We start from the raw sequence: 20,011 nt of genomic DNA on the forward strand, positions 1-20,011 counted from the left end.
CAGGCTCAACAAGTCATGAACAAAGCGTGGAGGGACTTGGTATAGAGGGATCCAGGTGTGGGTTAAGAGGGTTCTGGGTGCCGGTGGCTCAGTGGGGGATCCGGGTGCAGAAGGGATCTGGTGCAGGGGGAGTGGGGCTCATTAGTGAGGTTCTGAGTGTGGAGGAGTGAGGCTCGGCGGGAGGGTCTGAATCTGAGGGGGTCTGGATGCATGGGGGTTGGACGGATAGGGGAGCAGCTCCTTATACAGGGATCTTGCAGCTGAGGAGCGATGGATGCAGGAAAGGGGGGAGTTTGCAGAGCTTCCTGTAGCCGGGAGAGAAAGCTGGGGGTGAGTCTGACCCGGCCCCAGATGCCATGCAGGGGAAGAGGAAGTCCCATCCTCTCCTGCCCAGACTACCAGCTGAGCCAGGCGCGGGATAGGAGCCACCAGACAGGTCTTCCCCAGTCCCACCTCCTGCCCCACAGTGATTTACCTCTCTGCCGGCTGCCCTGGCCACCCAAAACATATTGCTGGGGAGAGTCACATGACCACACTTGTGACTTCCCTTTGCTTCTCCGTCAGCAAGTAATTTTTCTGCAGGGAAGCAAAGAAATCTGCATGCACAGTGATGCAGAATTCCCCCAGGAGTAGGATATAGAAGTCTGTAATAGTCTATGAAGCCATCTATGAACCTAGTGTACTATCCCCATTTTCCAGATAGAGCATAGGCTGGGTCACAGAGTCCAGTCCCCTGCAATTAAAGGCAACTATGTTGTTTTGTAAGCTCCATCTTAAAACCACTTAAGTTTCTTGTCCCCTATTGGAAGGTTGTTCTAGAACCAAACTCCTCTGATGGTTAGAAACCTTTTAATTTCCAATCTAAATTCACTTCTGGCCAGATGGGAAGATTAACAGGAGTTAAGTGACTTACAAGGCAACACTGAGCTAGCGGTAGAATTAGGGAATAAAACCGCTCTGACTCCCAGCCTTTGTTCCAACCACTAGACAGTCTCCATAGTATTTAAAGGTATTGTGGGAAACCATTTTCACAAAATCTTGCATATCTGCTCGTTTGTGGCAGTCAGCTAGACAGACAGCTTTAGGAGGACAGACCTAGCATCTAAACATGGCTTATCCGAGGCAGAAATTTAAACAGTCATGACTTCTTGTTCCCTCATTCTGGGAATCACTGGTGTTTGGGGAACTGGTATCATTTCTTGCAGTGTTGCCAACTCTTGCAATTTTATGACCACTCATAAGATTTGGTGCTTTTTCTTGAAGCCCCAGCTCTTAAACCATCGCAGGGGCTGGGAGGATTATGAAAGGAAGTCACTAGCCTTCATGGTTTCAGAGAGAAGGTTGAAAACACAATGCAAGTGTTCCCCAGAGCCTTAAGCCAGAAGGCAAACATAAAAACCCCAAAGAGAACTAAGCCATTCATAACTTCTTTGGAGGGGGGAGGGGAAGGCTGGATCACTTTTAAATGCTCTGAGAGGACAACACTGCTTCCACCAAGAAAGGAATCTACCTGAGTCTTTTGTTTCCTGACAACTCTCAAAGCTCATGCCTTCCTGTGACTGATGCATTCAAATGCCAGTACCTCTAGAGATCAAAAACAAGCACATGAAACTCACTCAGTTAGAGGCCCTAAATTCCCTTCTCTCCTATGGAAGTGGCGTCCTGTTCCTTACACAAGAGTAATTGGCCTCAGATGTTAAGGATTATATAAATAAAGCTCTAGTATGGAACCCTTTTAGGTGCACTTTAGAAAATAGTTCCCACCATCTGGAATTTCCGGTTTCCTTTTACTTCTGTTGCTTTCCTCCCCTAGTTCATTCTCCCATATGGTGAAGGTCAGTGTCTCACAAAATAAAGATATTGACAGCTGACTTTTAATAAATCTCTACTTTTGATTCCCTAAATCTTGCTGCATCAAGACACTTTCATTTGCTATTACAGTTGCAGTCCTGGAGCTCCACTCATGCTTCCCTTTGGGGAGGGGAAAATCCCTTTCTTTCTAACACAATATGCAGTGAAGTATGGAGCAATGTCTGGACCAAATCTGGGAAGCATCTCTTGGAATTGGAACAGTTGTTTCTGCAAAAACCACACACAAGGCGGGATTTGTTTGGACAGCTTTCCAGCTTTCCCCATCTGCAACAGCTGTTGTTGGGCTAGGTGTTGTTTAATCTCCCTAAAGCATCTTCAAATTTAACTTTATATTTGTGTGTTAATAGTACTCTATCAATTGGCACACACACTTGTGTATTTTGTATAGTAACAATTATGCCAGCACACATTTGCCACAGAAAGTGGCATCACATTACAAAAAACTCATATTTTGCCCCAGACAGAGGCTTGTTAGTTGAAGGAGACTTCCTTTCTTGCAGCCAAAAATCTCACCTGCAAAATTAGCCTTTCATTAATATGTGAAAATATTGATGCTTGAGGCAAAATTCACAATCCTGCCTTTTGTTTTAAAATTGTAAACTCATCTCTTTGCTGATTTTACTGATGCAAACTTTTTTCATGTAGGTCTTTGGGAGGACTTTGTTCTGAGAGCAAAACAAAAAATTCACTCTGAAAGAGTTCTGAATATATCCAGAAAGGCTTGATATCTGGGTTCTTCTAGTGTCTCCCATCACCATAGTATCTGAGAAAATAGATAGATACATTGGCTTATTTTGATTAACTTCCTGCCTTCTTCCCCAGATGCAGTAGTGGCTAGGAGTTGTTAAATAGCCATTTTTCTCTTCCTTTGTTTTTGATTGCTAAGTCAAAGTGGGTTTGACACTTGGTTCTGAAGGCAGTGAGATCTAGAGACCTTATTTCTTTTGGAAATGAGTGTGTGGGTCTATTTAAGATGGACCAGTTGTAGATGGAATAAAGCATTTATTGTAGTCATTGCTATGTATCCTGCAGCCATAAGAAGTCTAGGAGGATCCCACTCTATGGACTAACTTGACAAGCTGTGGGAAGAAGTCTCTGAAGATCTAGTAACCACAATTGCTTCATTTTCCAAACTGTCTGCCTCTTCCCATCAGCATTGCCTCCATCTTGTCTGGTTCATATTCAGCCAGATCTTTCATCTAGGTGCTTTCTCTGGAATGCAGGTAGCTGTGAGATGGTCCTATTTGCATCAGTGATAAAGGGAATGTAGAGATGGGTACCATCTGCCTACTATGGCTTTTTTAGACACGGGCATCTCAACTTCCCACAGCAGCTCCATGTAGACGTTGTTATAAAGGATTGGAGAAGGGATTAAACCTTGTGGAAATCCACAGGAGGGAACTCTAGATCTTGCTGTTTCTTTGAGCCTTTCTTTTTCTTTGCTGTCTAGAATACTAATACTAGGAGCAAAGGAATTTGGAGGTGGTCCCAAGTTAAACATTCTCTTTCTATCTAATGAGAGATGGCCCTAAAACCAAACTCCTGGATCCAGATCCAACCCAGTTTGCTAGAAGTCCATACCTGCTTTGCAACGACCCTTACCTTTATAATGATCCCTATAGAAGACGCCAAACTTTGGAGTAGGATGTTCCAGAATCCTGAAATGTTTTGGCTAGGATCCCATCTTCATAAAGAACTCCAAACCCCTCTCTACTCTTCTCTCGCTCTCATGCAATTTGAGATGGAAAAGACCTAAAAGCCATCTTACTTTTTCCTGACCGTGCAAGGTTCTTCCAATAAGACATAGTAAGAAGTAAGAATAGTAACAGGCCTGTCTCTTGGGACTTGCTTTAAGGAATGCTCTAATTTTTGAGGCAAGAAACCTACACTTAATTCCACATCATACTCCAGTCTCTGAAATGTGAGGATGCTTTGTTGTACTAAGGTTCATTTTCACCCTAAAATGCCTTGCAGCTGCATGTGTTGAATGTGGTGGCGCCAGTCACTGAGCACGTTAGTCACAGCTGCATATTCCTGAGGAATTACCCTGTCGACACGTTACCCCGCACTTTTTGAACTATGGCCGTCTGTGGTGTCTGGTAGCTGATCTGACTTCAAAAGGCATTTAAGGAAACAAAGTGAAATTAATATTAAATGAATGATTGGCATTTTAAAATATACTGCCTGTAGTAGCAACAAATTGATCAGCAAATGAGAGAAAGTGGTGCACTTACGTACCAGGCCTATGGATGCTTGCAAGCATCCTGAAAGTTCTCTCTGGGGTATCAAGGGAGATAGGAGAACTTGGGGCATGATCCTGAAAGATTCTTGGCACATCCTGCCAGATGTCCAATGCACATAACTCTCATTAGCATCACTGGGAATTGGTCCCTCAAGATTATCTTGCAATATCAGATGTTTAACTTGCATTGCTCTTCAGTGTCCCTGAATGGTAAATAGCACAAGCAAGCAGCCTTGGAGGGGAATTGGGCTTTTGCAGTAGTTTAGCCATGTGGAAAAGTTTGGCTGCCATAATGGAATATCTGGGAAATAGGGGATTAGTCTCTTGAAAGCCATATCCCCTTGCAACCTCCAGGATCACATGGCATAACTCAAAATGGAACTTTTTAGTGCATAGCCATATGAGGGGAATATTTCAGGAAGTGCACTTAATGACGATAGCATTAAAGTGCTGGTAGATGAAGGGAGGATGTGGCAAGCGCAACATGAATAACCTCTTGAACTTGGTGTGTTTAGAAAGCCTCTGAATTTTTGTCCACTGATAAATGTACAGTGTGTGTAAGACTTCTGTTCTGAGTAGTGAAAGCTGAAAACTGTGACTTTGTTCTTTCAGCCTGGAGATGCAATCTACCCTAGAGATGAAAATGGAAAATATATCTACCATGAGACAAACTTATGTGCCACTTGGGAGGTACGCAGTTGTAACATTCCTATGTATTTTAATGCTGTCACATCTGGGAAAGTGGTTCCTCTGCACTCTGGCTGAGGAACCTTGACAAGGCAATGTAGGTAAACTTGCGTTTCCACTGACCATGCACTGACTCCCTGGATAAACAGGACTTCTGTGTGCAGGGGTGTCTCATTCCACCAGCATTAAACTAACTCTGAGGGTACATCTATGCAGCAAATGAAGGTGTGACTAGCACGGACCGGCGTACCTGGGCTAGCTTTCATCTAGCTCATGCAGGTAACAAAAGTGAAGATGTCCGCTTGGGCTAGCAGCCCAGTATGAGCCTGCTGAGGACTGTGGGTGGCTATCTTGGGTTGCTAGCCCATGCCAACATGTCTCTACTACCAGCGAAAATAAAGCTAGCACATATGCCAACACGTGCTACAATCACACTTTATTTGTCATGTAGATGTACCCCCAAAATGCTTTTAGAAACGCCTTTTCACGCTCCCTGATCCAGACATTGCACTTGCCTTCTGTTAGCTGGGGCTTCTGGAACTGTTCAACGAGTTTGTAGTGGGCTGTCAGAGACCACCACGTTCATTGCAGTTGTAGCTTTTCAAGTCTTACTACTTTCAAAGAGATGGAGGAGATAGTGGGCCTTAGTGACATATGACTAGCTCCTTCTTGGTAACAAAAATGTACAGTTTCAAGGTAGGATAGAAAATTATGTTGCCTCACAAAAAATAACTCTCCCTCTGTTCTGGGGTATAAGTTACCAGAAGGGAATTCAACATTTCTTTTCATTACCAGGACTTTAGAGCAGTGGCTCTCAACCTTTCCAGACTACTGTACGCCTTTCAGGAGCCAAGTTTCACCTCACTTAAACTACTTTCTTACAAAAATCAGACAAAATACAGAAGTGTCACAGCAAAGTATTACAGAAAAAATACTTACGTTCTCATTTTTACCATATAATAAATCAATTGGAATATAAATATTGTACTTGCATTTCAGTGTATAGTATATAGAGCCGTATGAACAAGTCATTGTCTGTATGAAATTTTAGTTTGTACTGACTTTGCTAGTGCTTTTTATGTAGCTATGCTGTAAAACTAGGCAAATATGTAGATGAATTCCTGCATACCCCTGGTTGAGAACCACTGCTTTAGAGGGTAGTAGAACTGCATAGGGGCGCTGAATCTTAAATTGTCAATGGGCTGTGCCTTTCAAGGTTCCCACCTTTTTAAATATCTCAAACCTGCCCTTACTTAGAAGTAGAAACTTTGGTTCAAGTAAAGGGGGCAGGGCAATACACAACCCATCCTTAGTCACTTCTAGACACCACACTTTTTTTTCTTACACCACAGGTAAAAGGGAGTCTTGATCTCAGTCTAGTCCTCACTTTTGCACATCCTAAGCCATGTGGCTTTTAACGACTTACTCAGCACAAGCAGCCTTCTCTCCTCAAGAGATGGGAATAGCCCAGGGTGCTACATGTCCGGATTAAATCTGCACTGGCAAAAGTTGTGTAGTGATGCCCTGTACTGGCTTAGCACGAGGTGTTGTTGGTCAAGGTTTGGACACAATGCAAAATTCTGAAGTGGGCTCCCAGGACTGGAATAAGAGAGGGGTGTCTTCCAGGGAACTGAGCTGTGCACGTAACTTCCAGAGTAGCTGCTCATGGTATGCTTGGCCTGAGCCAGTGTTGGTTGTTCCTCAGATTCACAAGTCAAATTCACTTAAACATGAAAAGAAAAACATCTGTCAAATGTTGTCTGTTCAATCCCTGCAGCTTGTTTACCCTCAATCTGTTTCTTATTGTAAGGCTATAGTGTAACATGACAGCCTCTGTAACAATAGGCAGGAAAAACCCAGCTGCTGCCACTGAGAAGGGGGTCATCACTGCCCGTAAATATTAGGATCAGTCTATATACAGCCAGCTAAACTCCTCCCTGGAGTAATTTAATTGTTTCAGTGTAGCTTCAACAGCCAGTATTGTGGCTATTCTTGTTACCTCACTATTGAATGATGAAAATCATATGACAAGAAGAGGCCAGCCAGAGGCCATAAAATAAATGGAATCTTTTGCTTCCCTAATTCCCCTATTCATTTAAATCAGAAAAGAATAATAAAACTGACAAGCAGGACATTCAGTACCCAGATGTTGGAGACAAGAGTAGGGTCTACTGTAACTCTGCTTCATTGCACCACTGAACAGCCACTGCATTCCTCGGAGGGGTTTGGGGAGAGAGGAGAAGATTCTCTCTAAGCAAAGATACTCTTCTCCTGTTAATGAAGCATGGCATCAACTAAAAGCAGAGTATCAAAGCATGTGTAATGAAGGAATTATTGTACGTTTACCTTGTTCTTATAAGCTTCCTTCACTGCATGGCTATATTTGTTTGAAATGCAAATCCTGTAATCCCCTCAGCCCCATCTTCTCCTCCCGTTTCATTTTGCAGTGAAGTCTTAATGCTGATTTTTGTAATGCACAATTTCATGGCAACATTTTGGTGTTACAGGCATAAAATTATGACTTAACTATAGACTCTGGCGGGAGGAGAGCCTGGACTAACACTGGCACAATAAGTCAGAAAGTGACAGGGAAGGGAAGCTGTCTCTTGTTCAGATGTTGTCTCCCTTTCCCCGCCCCTAAAGCTGGAGCAGTGTGGAAGTCCCTCTAAAATTTGAAATAAAACTCTGGAAGTGAACATGTGAAATTTATAAGTGCTGTCTCTCAAATGTTTCTTCTGATTTGCTCTGCTTCCTGGGAAAATTCTACCCTAGTATGAAGTAACATTGAAATCTGAGGTGCCTTGGTTTGGTCTTCTGAAAATCTATGGCTGCATGAGAATTGGGTTTAGAATAGGAAGAAAGCATCAATAGGAGTGCTAGTCCCTCCAAAGTAAAGGCCTTTCCTATAAGGCATGCACACTTAGCTCTCTAGACAGAGTCCTGAGTAGAGTATATTTCACTTAGCTAATAATGCTGACTTTCTTTCCCGCGAAGGTTTCTATTGAGGCTTTCTTTCTAATGCTCTCCGTTGCTATCTTTGCAGGCTTTGGAAGCATGTAAAGATGCTGGCTTGGCAAAATCTATTGGAGTGTCCAACTTCAACCGCAGGCAGCTGGAAATGATTCTGAACAAGCCAGGGCTCAAGCACAAACCTGTCAGCAATCAGGTATGATCCCAAGCAGAACCCTAATTCTACCTGAAACTGGCACTGTGGTACAGTGCTCAGAGGAACTACAAATACTTCTGCACATATGAGGACTTGTGTGCATGCACAGATGACCTACTGCAGGTAATAAGCTACCCACCATACCGCCAAACATTGAAGGCCAAACTTTCCTCCTTAGGAGTGAGCGTGACTGATTTTTCACTCTACACTCAATATAAATATCCAGATTTGCTGGGAACATCCATTTCCTTCCAGATCCCTCTCCAATGCTTGAAAACCTGAGTTTGTCCCATGTTGTATGAGTTTTAAGGGCTGTATGAACTCTTGTCACTGCAGACATGATCAAAAAGATTCAGCCATGTACCTCAAGTGATCCAAGAAAGTTCCCAACAGCCTGAGACATGCATGCCGCTACCCAGAGGCTAACCAGCCATCAGTGAAGCAAGATGGCTATCTCATTTAAAACAATTAAAGTCCAACCCTATAGCATATGGGATATTGTGCTATTCTAAGCTTTATGTGTCTGCTATAAGGAACTATCTTTAAGAAACTACAACAAGCCAAAGAAGTTCTAAGGCACTTTTCTATGTCCTTTCCATGGGTCATTCTGTGGAGGTACTAGACCAAAGAACTAACTTAGCAATAAGACTGTCTTACCCTCAGCTGAAGCTAAACTTGCCACTAAAATCAATGGTCAAGTCTAAGTAAAACCCATGACAATGGGGCCCATAACCATTTATTTCTAAGTAGCTGGTCTGGATACAAGTCATTAGCATCGGGTGGTGGTTGGGGTGGCTTCTGATTTGGAGTTGGAGAGATGTCCAGTGACTGATATCATGACTAGTGCTAATGGATATCCTTGTTAGCAGCATCAGAAGAGAGGCCAAAGATTGCATGGGAAAGAGAGGAAACTATCCTTTCACCCTCTGAAGTTGGCCTTGGAGGGACACTGGCAAGGTAGTGTTGGGGAAGTCTGCCACTGTCCTGGTACCTGTTCTTTGGCTACACAGGAATTTCCTTGTCTCTATGGCTGTCATTCTAATCCTTTTTTCCCCCACCAGTATTAAAGTTCAAGTTAAAAACAAGTTATCAAACAAGCACCAAACACCATAACTGCTTCTGGCTGAATTGTCTGACTCCATTCCCTCACACCCCCGCCCCCAAGACTACATCAATACTACCCTCTGTGGGTGTAGTAAAGATGCAAGGAAGAAGGTTATGATTTAAAAAAAAAAAACAAGCAATTCTTAGGGTTTGTTAACTTCAGGAACTTATTATAAGAGCAAGCTGCTTTTATAACTCAGGAGAAGTTGAGCACATAGCCAGAAAAACTCACTACGGGCAATGGTACACAATAGCTGCAGGCTGGAAAGATAGAGGTTTGGAGAAGTCCATACCAAAAAATGTGGGTTTTTTATTTATTTATTTATTTATTTATTTTATTTCACTCAATTTTCTGTTGATGGCATAAGCTGTCACCAACTTTCTGGAGGCAAACTAAGACAGCCATCATTTTGGATACAAAGAGAAGAGACAAATACAATCAATAGGTAGCCAAGATGCTCCTGCCTCCTGGCATAGATCTCTATTCAGATGGCTATACATAAATGTTGGGCAGAACATAAAGGCTGGTGAGTCAGGTCAACAGTTACCCTCATGCTCCCAATCTCTCTTCCATATCTCATTTGCCATCTATCCATTGGGGAGGAGGCAAATTTCCCCCCATGTAATTACAATCATGAATTGCAAAGGTGTTAAACTGTCTGAATTGTTTCCCAAAAAGGAGGTCCACATTCCTCTGACTACTGTATATATTGATTTTTTTTTTTTCCCTCTTGCCTGGACATGCTCAAGGTCTGTCATCATTGGAGCTGGGTGAAACTTTTCAGCTGATACATCTTTAGCTGAAAAATGCAGATTTGGGGTCAACCAAAATATTAGAATTCATGTTGAATTTGCAGAATTGTTTAGATCAAACCTAAAAATTCCAAAATCTAAAAATTTCATTTTGACACATTTGAAATGAAACATTTTTTCCCCAAATCAAAACTATTTTTCATTTAAAAACTCTAAAATCTTAGAAAAATTAAGTGTTTTGTTTCGGGTCAACTTCTCAGTGAATCAAAAGTTTCAAAGTTTCTTTTGGGTTGATCCGGAACACACTCTTTTTGGTATGGCCAGTGAAGTGAAAAATCAATTATTTCCACAATGCCTGTCACAGTCTCTCCCCTGGGAAGGTCAGGATGGCCTGCCACGACCAGCCTGGCCTGGATTTGAATGATTAATCCAGGGGCTAGAAGGTTCCATTTTCTTAAGACATCTTCCCCTACAACCTCCTAATTCATCTGAGATTATGGTTGGTCAAACATGCAGAAAGAGATGTCAAGACGTTATTCAGTATCTGTCATTATTTAATGTAATTGCTCCTTCTGTTTCATTCATGTAGGTTGAATGCCACCCATATTTCACCCAGCCCAAGCTCTTAGAATTCTGTAGACAACATGACATTGTCATTGTTGGGTACAGTCCACTAGGAACCTCAAGGGATGAAACATGGTAAGTCTTCATACTAGCCTCACTTGTGGGGTGAACACTGCTACTAGAGGGTTGCAAGTCTCCCCACAGAGATCCAGCAAAAAGTAATTTAATAGCTTCTCCCAAACCCTTGCTGTCCCCCAGTGGGGCAAGTATGAGCATTTGGAGCTGGGCTTTTCCTCTTTTTGGAAACATGCTTCAGAGAAGCCAAAGTTCTTAATTTGGGATTTGGGTAAATCTACCCCACCATCCCTTTTACTAAGATGTAGCTTCTCAGCTCTAACTTGGGAATTCAAAATGTGATTCCCAGTATTCCTCAGGCCAGCAGGCTATACAGGGTACGTCTACACTACAGCTGAGAGCAATCCTCACAGCCGGGGTAAACGGACTGAAGTTAGCGCACTAAAATTAGCAGTGTGGACATTCCAGCTCTGTCTCAAGACCACCCAACCCCCTGGGTCTGAGCTCAAGTGGCTTGCCCGAGTCTCCACTGGAGCGCCACTGTTTTTAGTGTGCTGGCACAAGTCTCTTGACTTGTGCTGGGAGGCTTGCTCCCAGCTGCAGTAGACCTAGGCAGCACTGACTGACCCACTGAACTGATCTCCTTGCCTTGCTCTGTCAATAAGGAATGCCAGTGAGTCAGCCCCATACAGTTGGACAGAAGAGAGGCAATTGTAATATGGAGCTCTGAGGCTGAAACGAGTAGCTGCAAGGTGGGCAAACACTAGATCATTTAGGGCACCAAACAGAACAGAGGACCTACCCAGTGGAAAACACATGGGACTCTTCCTAGAAGTCACGAGGAACATCTCTCCTCTCTTCTCCACACAACTGATCCCATGATAACTTGATCTGGGCTGTTCAATACCTGACTCGGAAGCAGATCAGGATTATCAGGAAACAAAGGTACAATATCAGGCTTCCCAAAGGCTAGAGGATGCCTGTATGCATGAATCTGATCAGAGGTTAGAGGTGGACAACTTATTAGATCACCCAGTCCGTCTCTCTGCTCATGTAGGACTGATTCCCTTGGTACACTTTCTAGAGTCCTGTCCTGTTTACTAGTAAAAATTTCAAGTGATGTTGCTTCCTGTGGGAGACTAACTGCCTTTCAAATCTTATTGCATTATTTAGTGTTCGGCTCATGTCCTACTGTAATTTATTTGACAATCAAACTTCCAAATACTTTCCATATTGAATAGGATGAGTGCTGGCTCATGATCTGTAAACTGCAGATCAAGAGTGGACAGATGAACTTACGCATGTTACTTCCACAAATCTTATTGATTGACGGAGGCAGTGGGAAACAGTGCAAACATGGTGATAACTGATGCATTTAAAATTAATCTTCATTTCATAATAGATTGTCCGAATCCGTTTTTGCTTTGGATTTCTGCTTTCTGCCACTTTCTTTAAATACTCCAGAATCAAAATAAAACCCACTTTTTTTTTTTTTTTTTTTTAATTCAAGGGTAAATGTGTCTTCCCCTCCTTTACTGAAGGACCCTGTGCTGAATGCCATTGGGGAAAAATACAACAAGACGGCAGCACAGGTTGCTCTGCGTTTCAACATCCAACGAGGGGTGGTGGTCATTCCCAAAAGTTTCCATCCACAGCGGATCAAAGAAAACTTCCAGGCAAGTTATAGATTCATCTCTGCTCCACTGATATTGCTGACCCCTGCTTAGAGTGTCTTCCCCTTCTCTCCTGAGGCAGAGAGGAGGCTTAACAACCCATAAACCTTTCCTATGTTGACTCTCTTACTAACCATCATTTCTATCACCTGGTGATGGTGCAATAGAGGGGAAGCTAGTATGGACAGGACACTGTACTCTTCTACAGTGTCCTCTAGACCTATTCTGAGTAGACTAAAACTCCAGCAGCCAGTCTACACTAGTGCTCTCCCCTGTAGTAGTGCAACAGTGAGAGAGCAAGTAAACACTGAATATAGATCAGTAGTTATTAGTTTTAGCCGTTTTAATGACACTAAACGTGTGTGCAACTTGTGTCCTCTATTCCCAGCCATGGCTTGTAGTTCCTTGATAGCCAGACACAGAAGAGGAGGTGTTGTGTACCCTTCTGCCTACATGGTAGGAAGGTTTGCAACTTTTCCTAAATGTGTCTCTCCTTATTGCTCCCCCTTTTCTAGGCAGTGTCTCTCCCTTAAGAAACCAATGGTCCAAAGGAGTTAGCAGAATTGCCATTCTGTCCTTGAGACTGAGCTTGGCAAATATTACAGGAATCTAATAAACCCTCGCCAGAATTCGGCTTTCATATTTAGTTAAAATGCACAAGGACTTTTGCATTTGTTTCTGCAAACTAGTTGAAATTTCATAGAAATGTAGGGCTGGAAGGGATCTCAAGAGGTCAAGTCCAGCCCTCTGTGCTAAGGCAGGACTAAATAAACCTGGACCATCCCTGACAAGTGTTTTGTCCGACCTGTTTTTAAAAACTTCCAGTGATGGGGATTCCACAACCTCCCTTGGAAGCCTATTCCAGAGCTTAACTACCCATATGGTTAAGTTTTCCCTAATATCTAACTTAAATCTCCCTTGCTGCAGATTAATCCTAATATCTTCTTTTTCCCCAGATTTTTGACTTCTCACTCACTGATAAAGAAATGAAGGACATTGAAGCCCTGAATAAAAACACCCGTTACGTGGAGTTGCTGATGTAAGTCCAAGCTGAATCCCAGCCCTATAGCAAGTGAATGGAGGCTCTTGAACAGTGCTGGGTTCTTAATGTAAACCCTGCCATGCCCACACTTCCATCCACAATCACGTCTACCTTATTTCAAGAGATTATCTCAAGGTGACAAAAGAGCATCTGAATTTCAAACACCAAAGCGAAGGGGGGTTAAGTCTAGTAGTTCAGCACATAAGATGACTTGTAAAACTTCAAAACTTGCAATATTTGCATATGGTTCAGAGTCTGAACAGCTTCCTAGGTCAAGGGGCTTGTAGGTGGTGGTTGGCTCAGTTCCATCTCTGTTTTAAAACTCTCTCCTCTTTCCTCAAGTGGTGGTGACTGTCCCAGACAGCTAAGGAGCATACTGTGGAGATCACTCAGTAAAAGGAATTGCTCAACAATTGTCACTGTCTCACCACTCCTAGGAGTGGAGTACTCTCTCTTGACTCTGCTGCACCGCCATTACTTTCCTCATATGAGCGGTGTCACAGTTCAAGGTAACTGCACCTGTATTTCCCCTTAGTGGTGCATTAAGGGCATCCATTCTTAGGCTTCCAGCTCCCCACATGTTGCCTCTCTTGGGTGGAAACACGTGCTTTTGTCTCTCCCTTCTAACTGGGATATTTCTACGCTGAATAGTCCCCTGCCTTCCTTGTGATTATCCCCAACAAAATGCAGGCTGCCTAAGCAAGCTGTTTTGCCTTCTCTTCAGAGATGGTACACGGTGTAATTGCCACAGTTCAGCTACCACACAGCTATTTCTAAGCAAGCACACTTAATTCTTAAGCTAGTCAGCATGCACATAATTTCTTTACCTTATCAGCGGTCACCCCAGCTTCACCATGGGCTCTTGTTGGTGATTTAGTCATTCAAACCCTACACAGCTTTTTCCTGTGGTCACAAATTCATCACAGCTTCCACTCAGAACAAGCGCCCTTGTGACATGGAATCATCATTTACCCAGTTTGGGTCTTTCAGGACATTGTGATTACCTAATCAGCCAGACAATGGTTTTCTGCCCAAGCCAAAACTTCAAAAGGGGCGTGAGTCACTGTCATTCCCTTCACATGAAGTATTTTCTAAGAAATCTGCTTAACATATGTTCTCCTGAGAAGTCCTGTTGAAATTCCTAATGCTTCTCAGAGATTGCATTAATCACATCTCCTAGAGAAGTTGCATACAATTCCGCAATAACACATAAATAAGGCATTTTTAATACAATGGACCCCAAAGGCATTAATTTAATTCAATAACATTTATCTTAATTCCATAAATCGTCCAGGATAGTGTTATCTGTCACAAGTGAACGCTGGAGCTGAATCTCAAATTCCTATCATGTGCATAGTGCTATCACTTGACATTTGCATAGTGCCTTTGATCCTGAAGCATCCTAAAGCACTTGACAGTGTCCCCTTCTGAAGTGCGCTCACCTCTGAGGTGCAACACTATAGTGGCTTAACTGCATATGGCGGCACAATACACCTGTTTAGCACCACAGGTAAAAAGGAACAATATTTTAATCTGAAACTACCCAAGAAATGTAGGAAAGTCTAATATAATCACTCAAACCCTAGATTTTGTCCAGGACACTAAAATTCGCCCTACTCTTGCAAAGTGTTTTATCTTAATGAGAGGCAGCCAGGAGTTTAGTTTTTAAGGCTTTTCGGAAGTTTACTAACTCAGGAACCGCCAGCATCACCCGTAGATCCATGCTAAGTCACACTTTCCTCTGAATCCAAGCAGGAAGAAAGAAAGAATGTAACTGTCTGAATCACAAAAACCACTTCCTGCAGTTCCCATCCAACTGCTGACCAGGCCTGACCAAGTTTATCTTGTGAGCTGAAGTTCACCACCCAAGGCGGTATTGCTGCAGCTGCATGGTACACTTCTCTCAGGGCGCCAAGTGGGCTGAGCATGAAACTATCCTCCTTCTAGTACAAAAGCATGTCCAGCCTATGGCTATACTGTATGTTGGCCCCTTTTCAGGACACTCACTGTGTAACCTAAAGCAACAAAGGCATTAATTTTGGTGTATCCCTCTCCACCTTCTTGGATTAGCTCTCTTGTCTCCTGATGATTGTGCTGGGACAAAAGCTCTAAAAATTCTAGGATTGCAGCATCTCTAGAGCATTAATAGCTTTTTTTTCCCTGCCTTTATCCATGGTTAGAAAAGTCTACCAGGAACAAATGGACCAGTTTACCTAGCTACCTAAAAGGTGATGGACTATACACAATAGGAAAGGTTAATTAGGTTGAAGATGCACTAAAATCTCAGCAAGGTGCTTCTAATCTATAATTACTGTTTGTTTATTCAGTCCGTGAATCTGGGGATAGCCAAGTGATCAACTTGCAATATGTTTTTAATGATTGTCTTTTTCTATTTAAAAATTGTCTAAAATTATCATGTACTTGATACTAGAAATTGTTCGGATTTCTTAGCTAAAATTCCTAACCTGCAGATATTTCTAATTTATAATTCAGACTCTGCTTGTGACAAGTGAATCTTGGCTGGAATTCATAAATATCTTCGTGTAGGGAAGTTCGATGCCCATAGGGAAGGGGGAGAATGTTGAGAAGAGGGAGGACATTCAATTAAGTTTAAAGGTGGTAAATTCAAAACTAATAAAGGAAATACTTTCACATAACACATCATTAGCCTGTGGGATTCATTGCCACAGGAAGTCAATGAGGCAAAAAACTTAGCAAGACTCAAAAAGGGAGTGGACACTTTATATGGATAACTAAAATATAGAGAGTTGTCATAATTATCAGCTTTTGGGTGGAGATGTTAAGCCTTTGGCTTAAACAGTGAAGCATATCTCAAATTTTTAGAACACAATTTTGCCTAATTTGTGTGGGGCAGATGACACCAGGTCTGCTTAAGAATGTGTTAGAACACTCTATTAAGCATCTGGACCAGCCCCCGTCAGATGGGACATTGTCTGGTCTGATCCAGCCTGTTAATTCCTGTGTGAAAAGGTCAAACAGTAACATGAAAATATACTTTTTGCTTAATGTACTTGTGGGGAAATATTCCACTATTGCAGGTATGAATGAACATTTTTGACCTTCCTGTGTTTTTTCCAGCTATAAACTAGAATAGAGTTGTGTACAAGTACATTTCATTTTGATAACATGAGTAAGCCTTGGTAACTAATAAGATAATGCTAACTGCAGTGGAATTTTACCCCAACATGTTTGACAAACAATGCAGTGTCTGAAATCTAAACTCTCTTCAGGAAAACTGATTTTGTTGAATTTTGTTTTTGTTTTTCCAGTGGGAAATCTAAATGTTTTAGGTCAGCTGATCTATGTCAGCGTGATGTGCCATAGTGCCTCATGGGAGTTGAAGTTCAGGTGCCTCATCCCGCCACATTCTCCCCTGTGAGCTAGGCTTCTTGGCTGGACTACATCTCCCATGATGCACTGTCTCCACTTTCGTTGAACCAGTAGCAGTGCAGCATGACCACAGTATATCATGAGGTGTGGGGAGCCTAGCCCAGAAAAAAATGGAAACATGAGGCACTATGGCTACTCAGGGACACAGATTAATGCAACCCAAGCTGAAACAAAACATCTTGATTTGGTTCAACAAACTAGTTTTTTCAATCTGGGAATGTCAATGTTTCATTTTGGTTGAAAATGTCCAAACAAAATGTCTTCACATTACTGAATTGAAATAGGGTGACCAGATGTCCCGATTTTATTGGGACAGTCCCAATTTTTGGGTCTTTTTCTTATATAGGCTCCTATTACCCCCCCACCCCCTGTCCCGATTTTTCACACTTGCTGTCTGGTCACCCTAAATTGAAATGTTTGAAACTTTCCATTCTGCAAATTTCATCCTTAATTCGGAAGGGAAAAAGTCAGTTATCACTTCCCATGGGACAAATTCCAGTTTTTATCCAGCTTTACTGGTAATACACAGCTGCCATGATGCACTCAGCAATGTTTCACACAACCAGTTATTTTTACTGACAGGAAGCGCTGGCCTACATCTTCATTATAACCTACTTTATTTCAGAAACCACCTATAAGATCTGTTTAGTTAGCCAGAAGACTGGAAGTGTAGTGTAACCTCCAGGTTTTCTGGGACTAAAGAGGGAAATATGGAAGACATTTGTACTTGCCTGCATTTGGCTCTGGGAACATGTCTGCATTTTATGGCATTCCTAGATCATCTTTACTTTTCCTAGACATACACAACTTATATGGAGTCTGAAGTCTTGCAATTGAGTCTGCAGTCAGATGGACATAAAACAATTGCATTAACATACATGAACTTCCCCACACCTTAATTAGGTTATTCAAAGGCTCCTTGTGACCACTCCAGAATGAATGCTTTTAAATAACTAACCAGGGTATCCACACCCATGCTGAGTCACTGCAATTTAATTAAAGGGGACAGCCAGGAGTAGCTCGGATGCAAAAGACTCATGGGGGGAAAAAAGGCCAAGCCAGAGCAGACCCATCCATGCCAGCTCAAACTACTTGAGCTAAAGAAATGAATCTTTTTTCAGAGCTGCTGTTTCTGACTTTCCTACAAGTTTAGCCAGTACTGGGACTCCAGCTGAGGTGCATTCTAGCCATATGGCATCCATCAAACAAACAGTGGCATTTTTTCCCCCCTGCAGAAGTAGGAAAACCTGCAGATTTACCCCTATTTTCTGAAACCTGTGTAGAATGTTTTGCATGAAGAGGGTTTAACATAGGTCTGAAGTCTCTAGCAACAAGGCAGGGAAAGCTTGCCCTAATCTGCCCTACACTAATGTGCCTTGTATCTGACCTGGAGGGGACCACCTCTCTTTTCCCACGCCTGGTAAGTCTCTGGCTTCCTGAGTCTACCCACAAAGCTGTCACAGTGCCAGTGCTGACTTGTGTGGTATGAATACGAGTCCACACGGAACTTAACTAACACACACATCCTGCCCCAGAACTCTTCATGTAGGTCAATGCACAGCTTTTGATCACTTTCACTCAGTAGAGACCTTCAGCTAACATTTGAAGCTTACCAACTATCTTCTTTTCTTAAGCCTATTTGGGTTACCACTAGTAGCACTTTTATAGTAGCAGGCAGAGACCTCAACCAGGTCTGGAGCCTGTTGTGCTAGGCACTGTATAAATAGTACCAGTGCCCAGTGTTGCCATATGTAATAGCTTTTGTAGTGAAGACTCTTTATCTGAATTCTCTTCACAGGTGGCGTGACCATCCAGAGTATCCCTTCAATGATGAATATTGAAAATAAACCATAGCGGCATATATTCAACTCAGTATTGTGGGGCTGGGTCGAAACACACCTAGTTCTAAAGGTGGGGCTTTCACTGTAATGGAGACTTTCCAGAACATCAGAATTAAAACATGAATGAAATTACATTTCATTTGTCTCTTCAAACTTTTCTTGTCACCCTTGCCAACAGTTGAAGGATAGTTCTGTTTAAGTTACTGATCAGCTCACATGGTTTGGGCCTAACACCTTAATTTTTTTATTTGGGGCAGGGTGGAAGGGGAGAAGAGCATGCAGGATCCAAAATGAATCCTGTTTCTGAATTTTAATGTGCAATCTATATAAAAAAAATCAGAACATTCCTGACTTGTAGAGTTTTTAAAAACTGGGTTGAAACTGCAGTACAGGCCCATTGCTACCTCAAATTGAACACTGCATGTCAGCTCACCATCATGTTTGATCTTGCAATGAAACTGAAGCATTGAATTTGTGACATCAGAATAATTTCCACAGCAATAGGCTGGCAGCACAAACACAACATTATCAAGATCCAGTGAAAAGGCTGGTTGGGAGGAGAAAATTACTTGGGCATTTAAAAAAAAAATGGTCTAAAGGAGGTTTTACTTTTGCATATGGTCTCTTCTGCTTGAGTGTAATGTGCAAACCACCACTTTAAAGAGCTGAAAGTGAGTGAGTGTGTCTCTCTCGCTCTTTCTTTCTTTACATCAAGCTGAGCACATCCTTCTTCAGCCTTCTTGCAAATCCCAAAAATGATGATTCACTCAAGAAACTATTCATTTCAAAGCCCTGAAAAAACTCTTATTTGTAGTGTGCTTAATGGTGAATACAAATTCCTGACCCAGTCTTTCCTGCTCTAGTAAATGTGAATTTAGAAGAGATATTTTGTTAAATATAATTTGTCTTTGTATTGTGCTTGGTGTGAGGCAGTACAAGACTTGTAATTTCAACAGTAGCAAGGAAAGGAATCTGGCTGGACATGGTACGCTTGTAGAAACTTCCTTGTATTTCCTCCAGCAGCAGAAAACATCTCAATTTGTGGAAGTTTGACTGGATAAACAGGGCCTGCAGTAAGGGAAGGCCCCAGCCTCTTCTGAGTTTTCAGGTTAAGTATTAGAAAAGCCACTCTCCACTTCATACCCAAAAACACCAAGAAGGAAAAGTTGTCTTGGGCTACCCCAGAAAATTGAAGTCCATTGTTGAAGGGGAAATAAAGGGAAGAGGGGTGGGGGATTTTTTTAGGCTTGTATTTTTCTTAGATAGGAAAATGGTCAGACAGGAGATAAATAATTCTTGGAAAGGTAAAACACAACTACCTCTGCTCTGGTTAATAAACTCAAGCCTTGAATGGACATACATCCTGTGCTGAATTGCTTAACTGTAGCACTGTGCACTACTTTCATACTGTAACCTGACCAAGCTCAGGTTCCACACCCAGCACTCGGGCCAGGTTTGGCAGCATTGTTTTGTAAATTAGAAGTTGCCTTGATTTCTCAAATCTTGTCCTTTAAACCATTTTCTGCAAAACCTAGAGATGAGATCTGCAATAAAATGCTTGATCTAACCTATGCATAACTC

General features: G+C 42.3%; 1 protein-coding gene across 2 annotated transcripts in view; it reads left to right on the plus strand.

The window, feature by feature from the left end:
• AKR1D1 (aldo-keto reductase family 1 member D1) overlaps positions 1 to 18,430 on the plus strand; it is a 45,931-nt gene extending 27,501 nt beyond the window's left edge. Inside the window, exons 4-9 of one of the 2 annotated variants that reach the window (XM_065401241.1) lie at positions 4,727 to 4,804; positions 7,845 to 7,967; positions 10,414 to 10,523; positions 11,974 to 12,139; positions 13,093 to 13,175; positions 18,388 to 18,430. In XM_065401241.1, the coding sequence (XP_065257313.1) occupies positions 4,727 to 4,804; positions 7,845 to 7,967; positions 10,414 to 10,523; positions 11,974 to 12,139; positions 13,093 to 13,175; positions 18,388 to 18,430 (603 nt within the window). The remainder of the gene's footprint in view (positions 1 to 4,726; positions 4,805 to 7,844; positions 7,968 to 10,413; positions 10,524 to 11,973; positions 12,140 to 13,092; positions 13,176 to 18,387) is intronic. The other variant, XM_065401249.1, reaches the window with a different exon arrangement.
• Positions 18,431 to 20,011: the final 1,581 nt, after the last annotated feature.

This window comes from Emys orbicularis, chromosome 1, assembly GCF_028017835.1.
Source record: "Emys orbicularis isolate rEmyOrb1 chromosome 1, rEmyOrb1.hap1, whole genome shotgun sequence".
Lineage (NCBI taxonomy): Eukaryota > Metazoa > Chordata > Testudines > Emydidae > Emys > Emys orbicularis.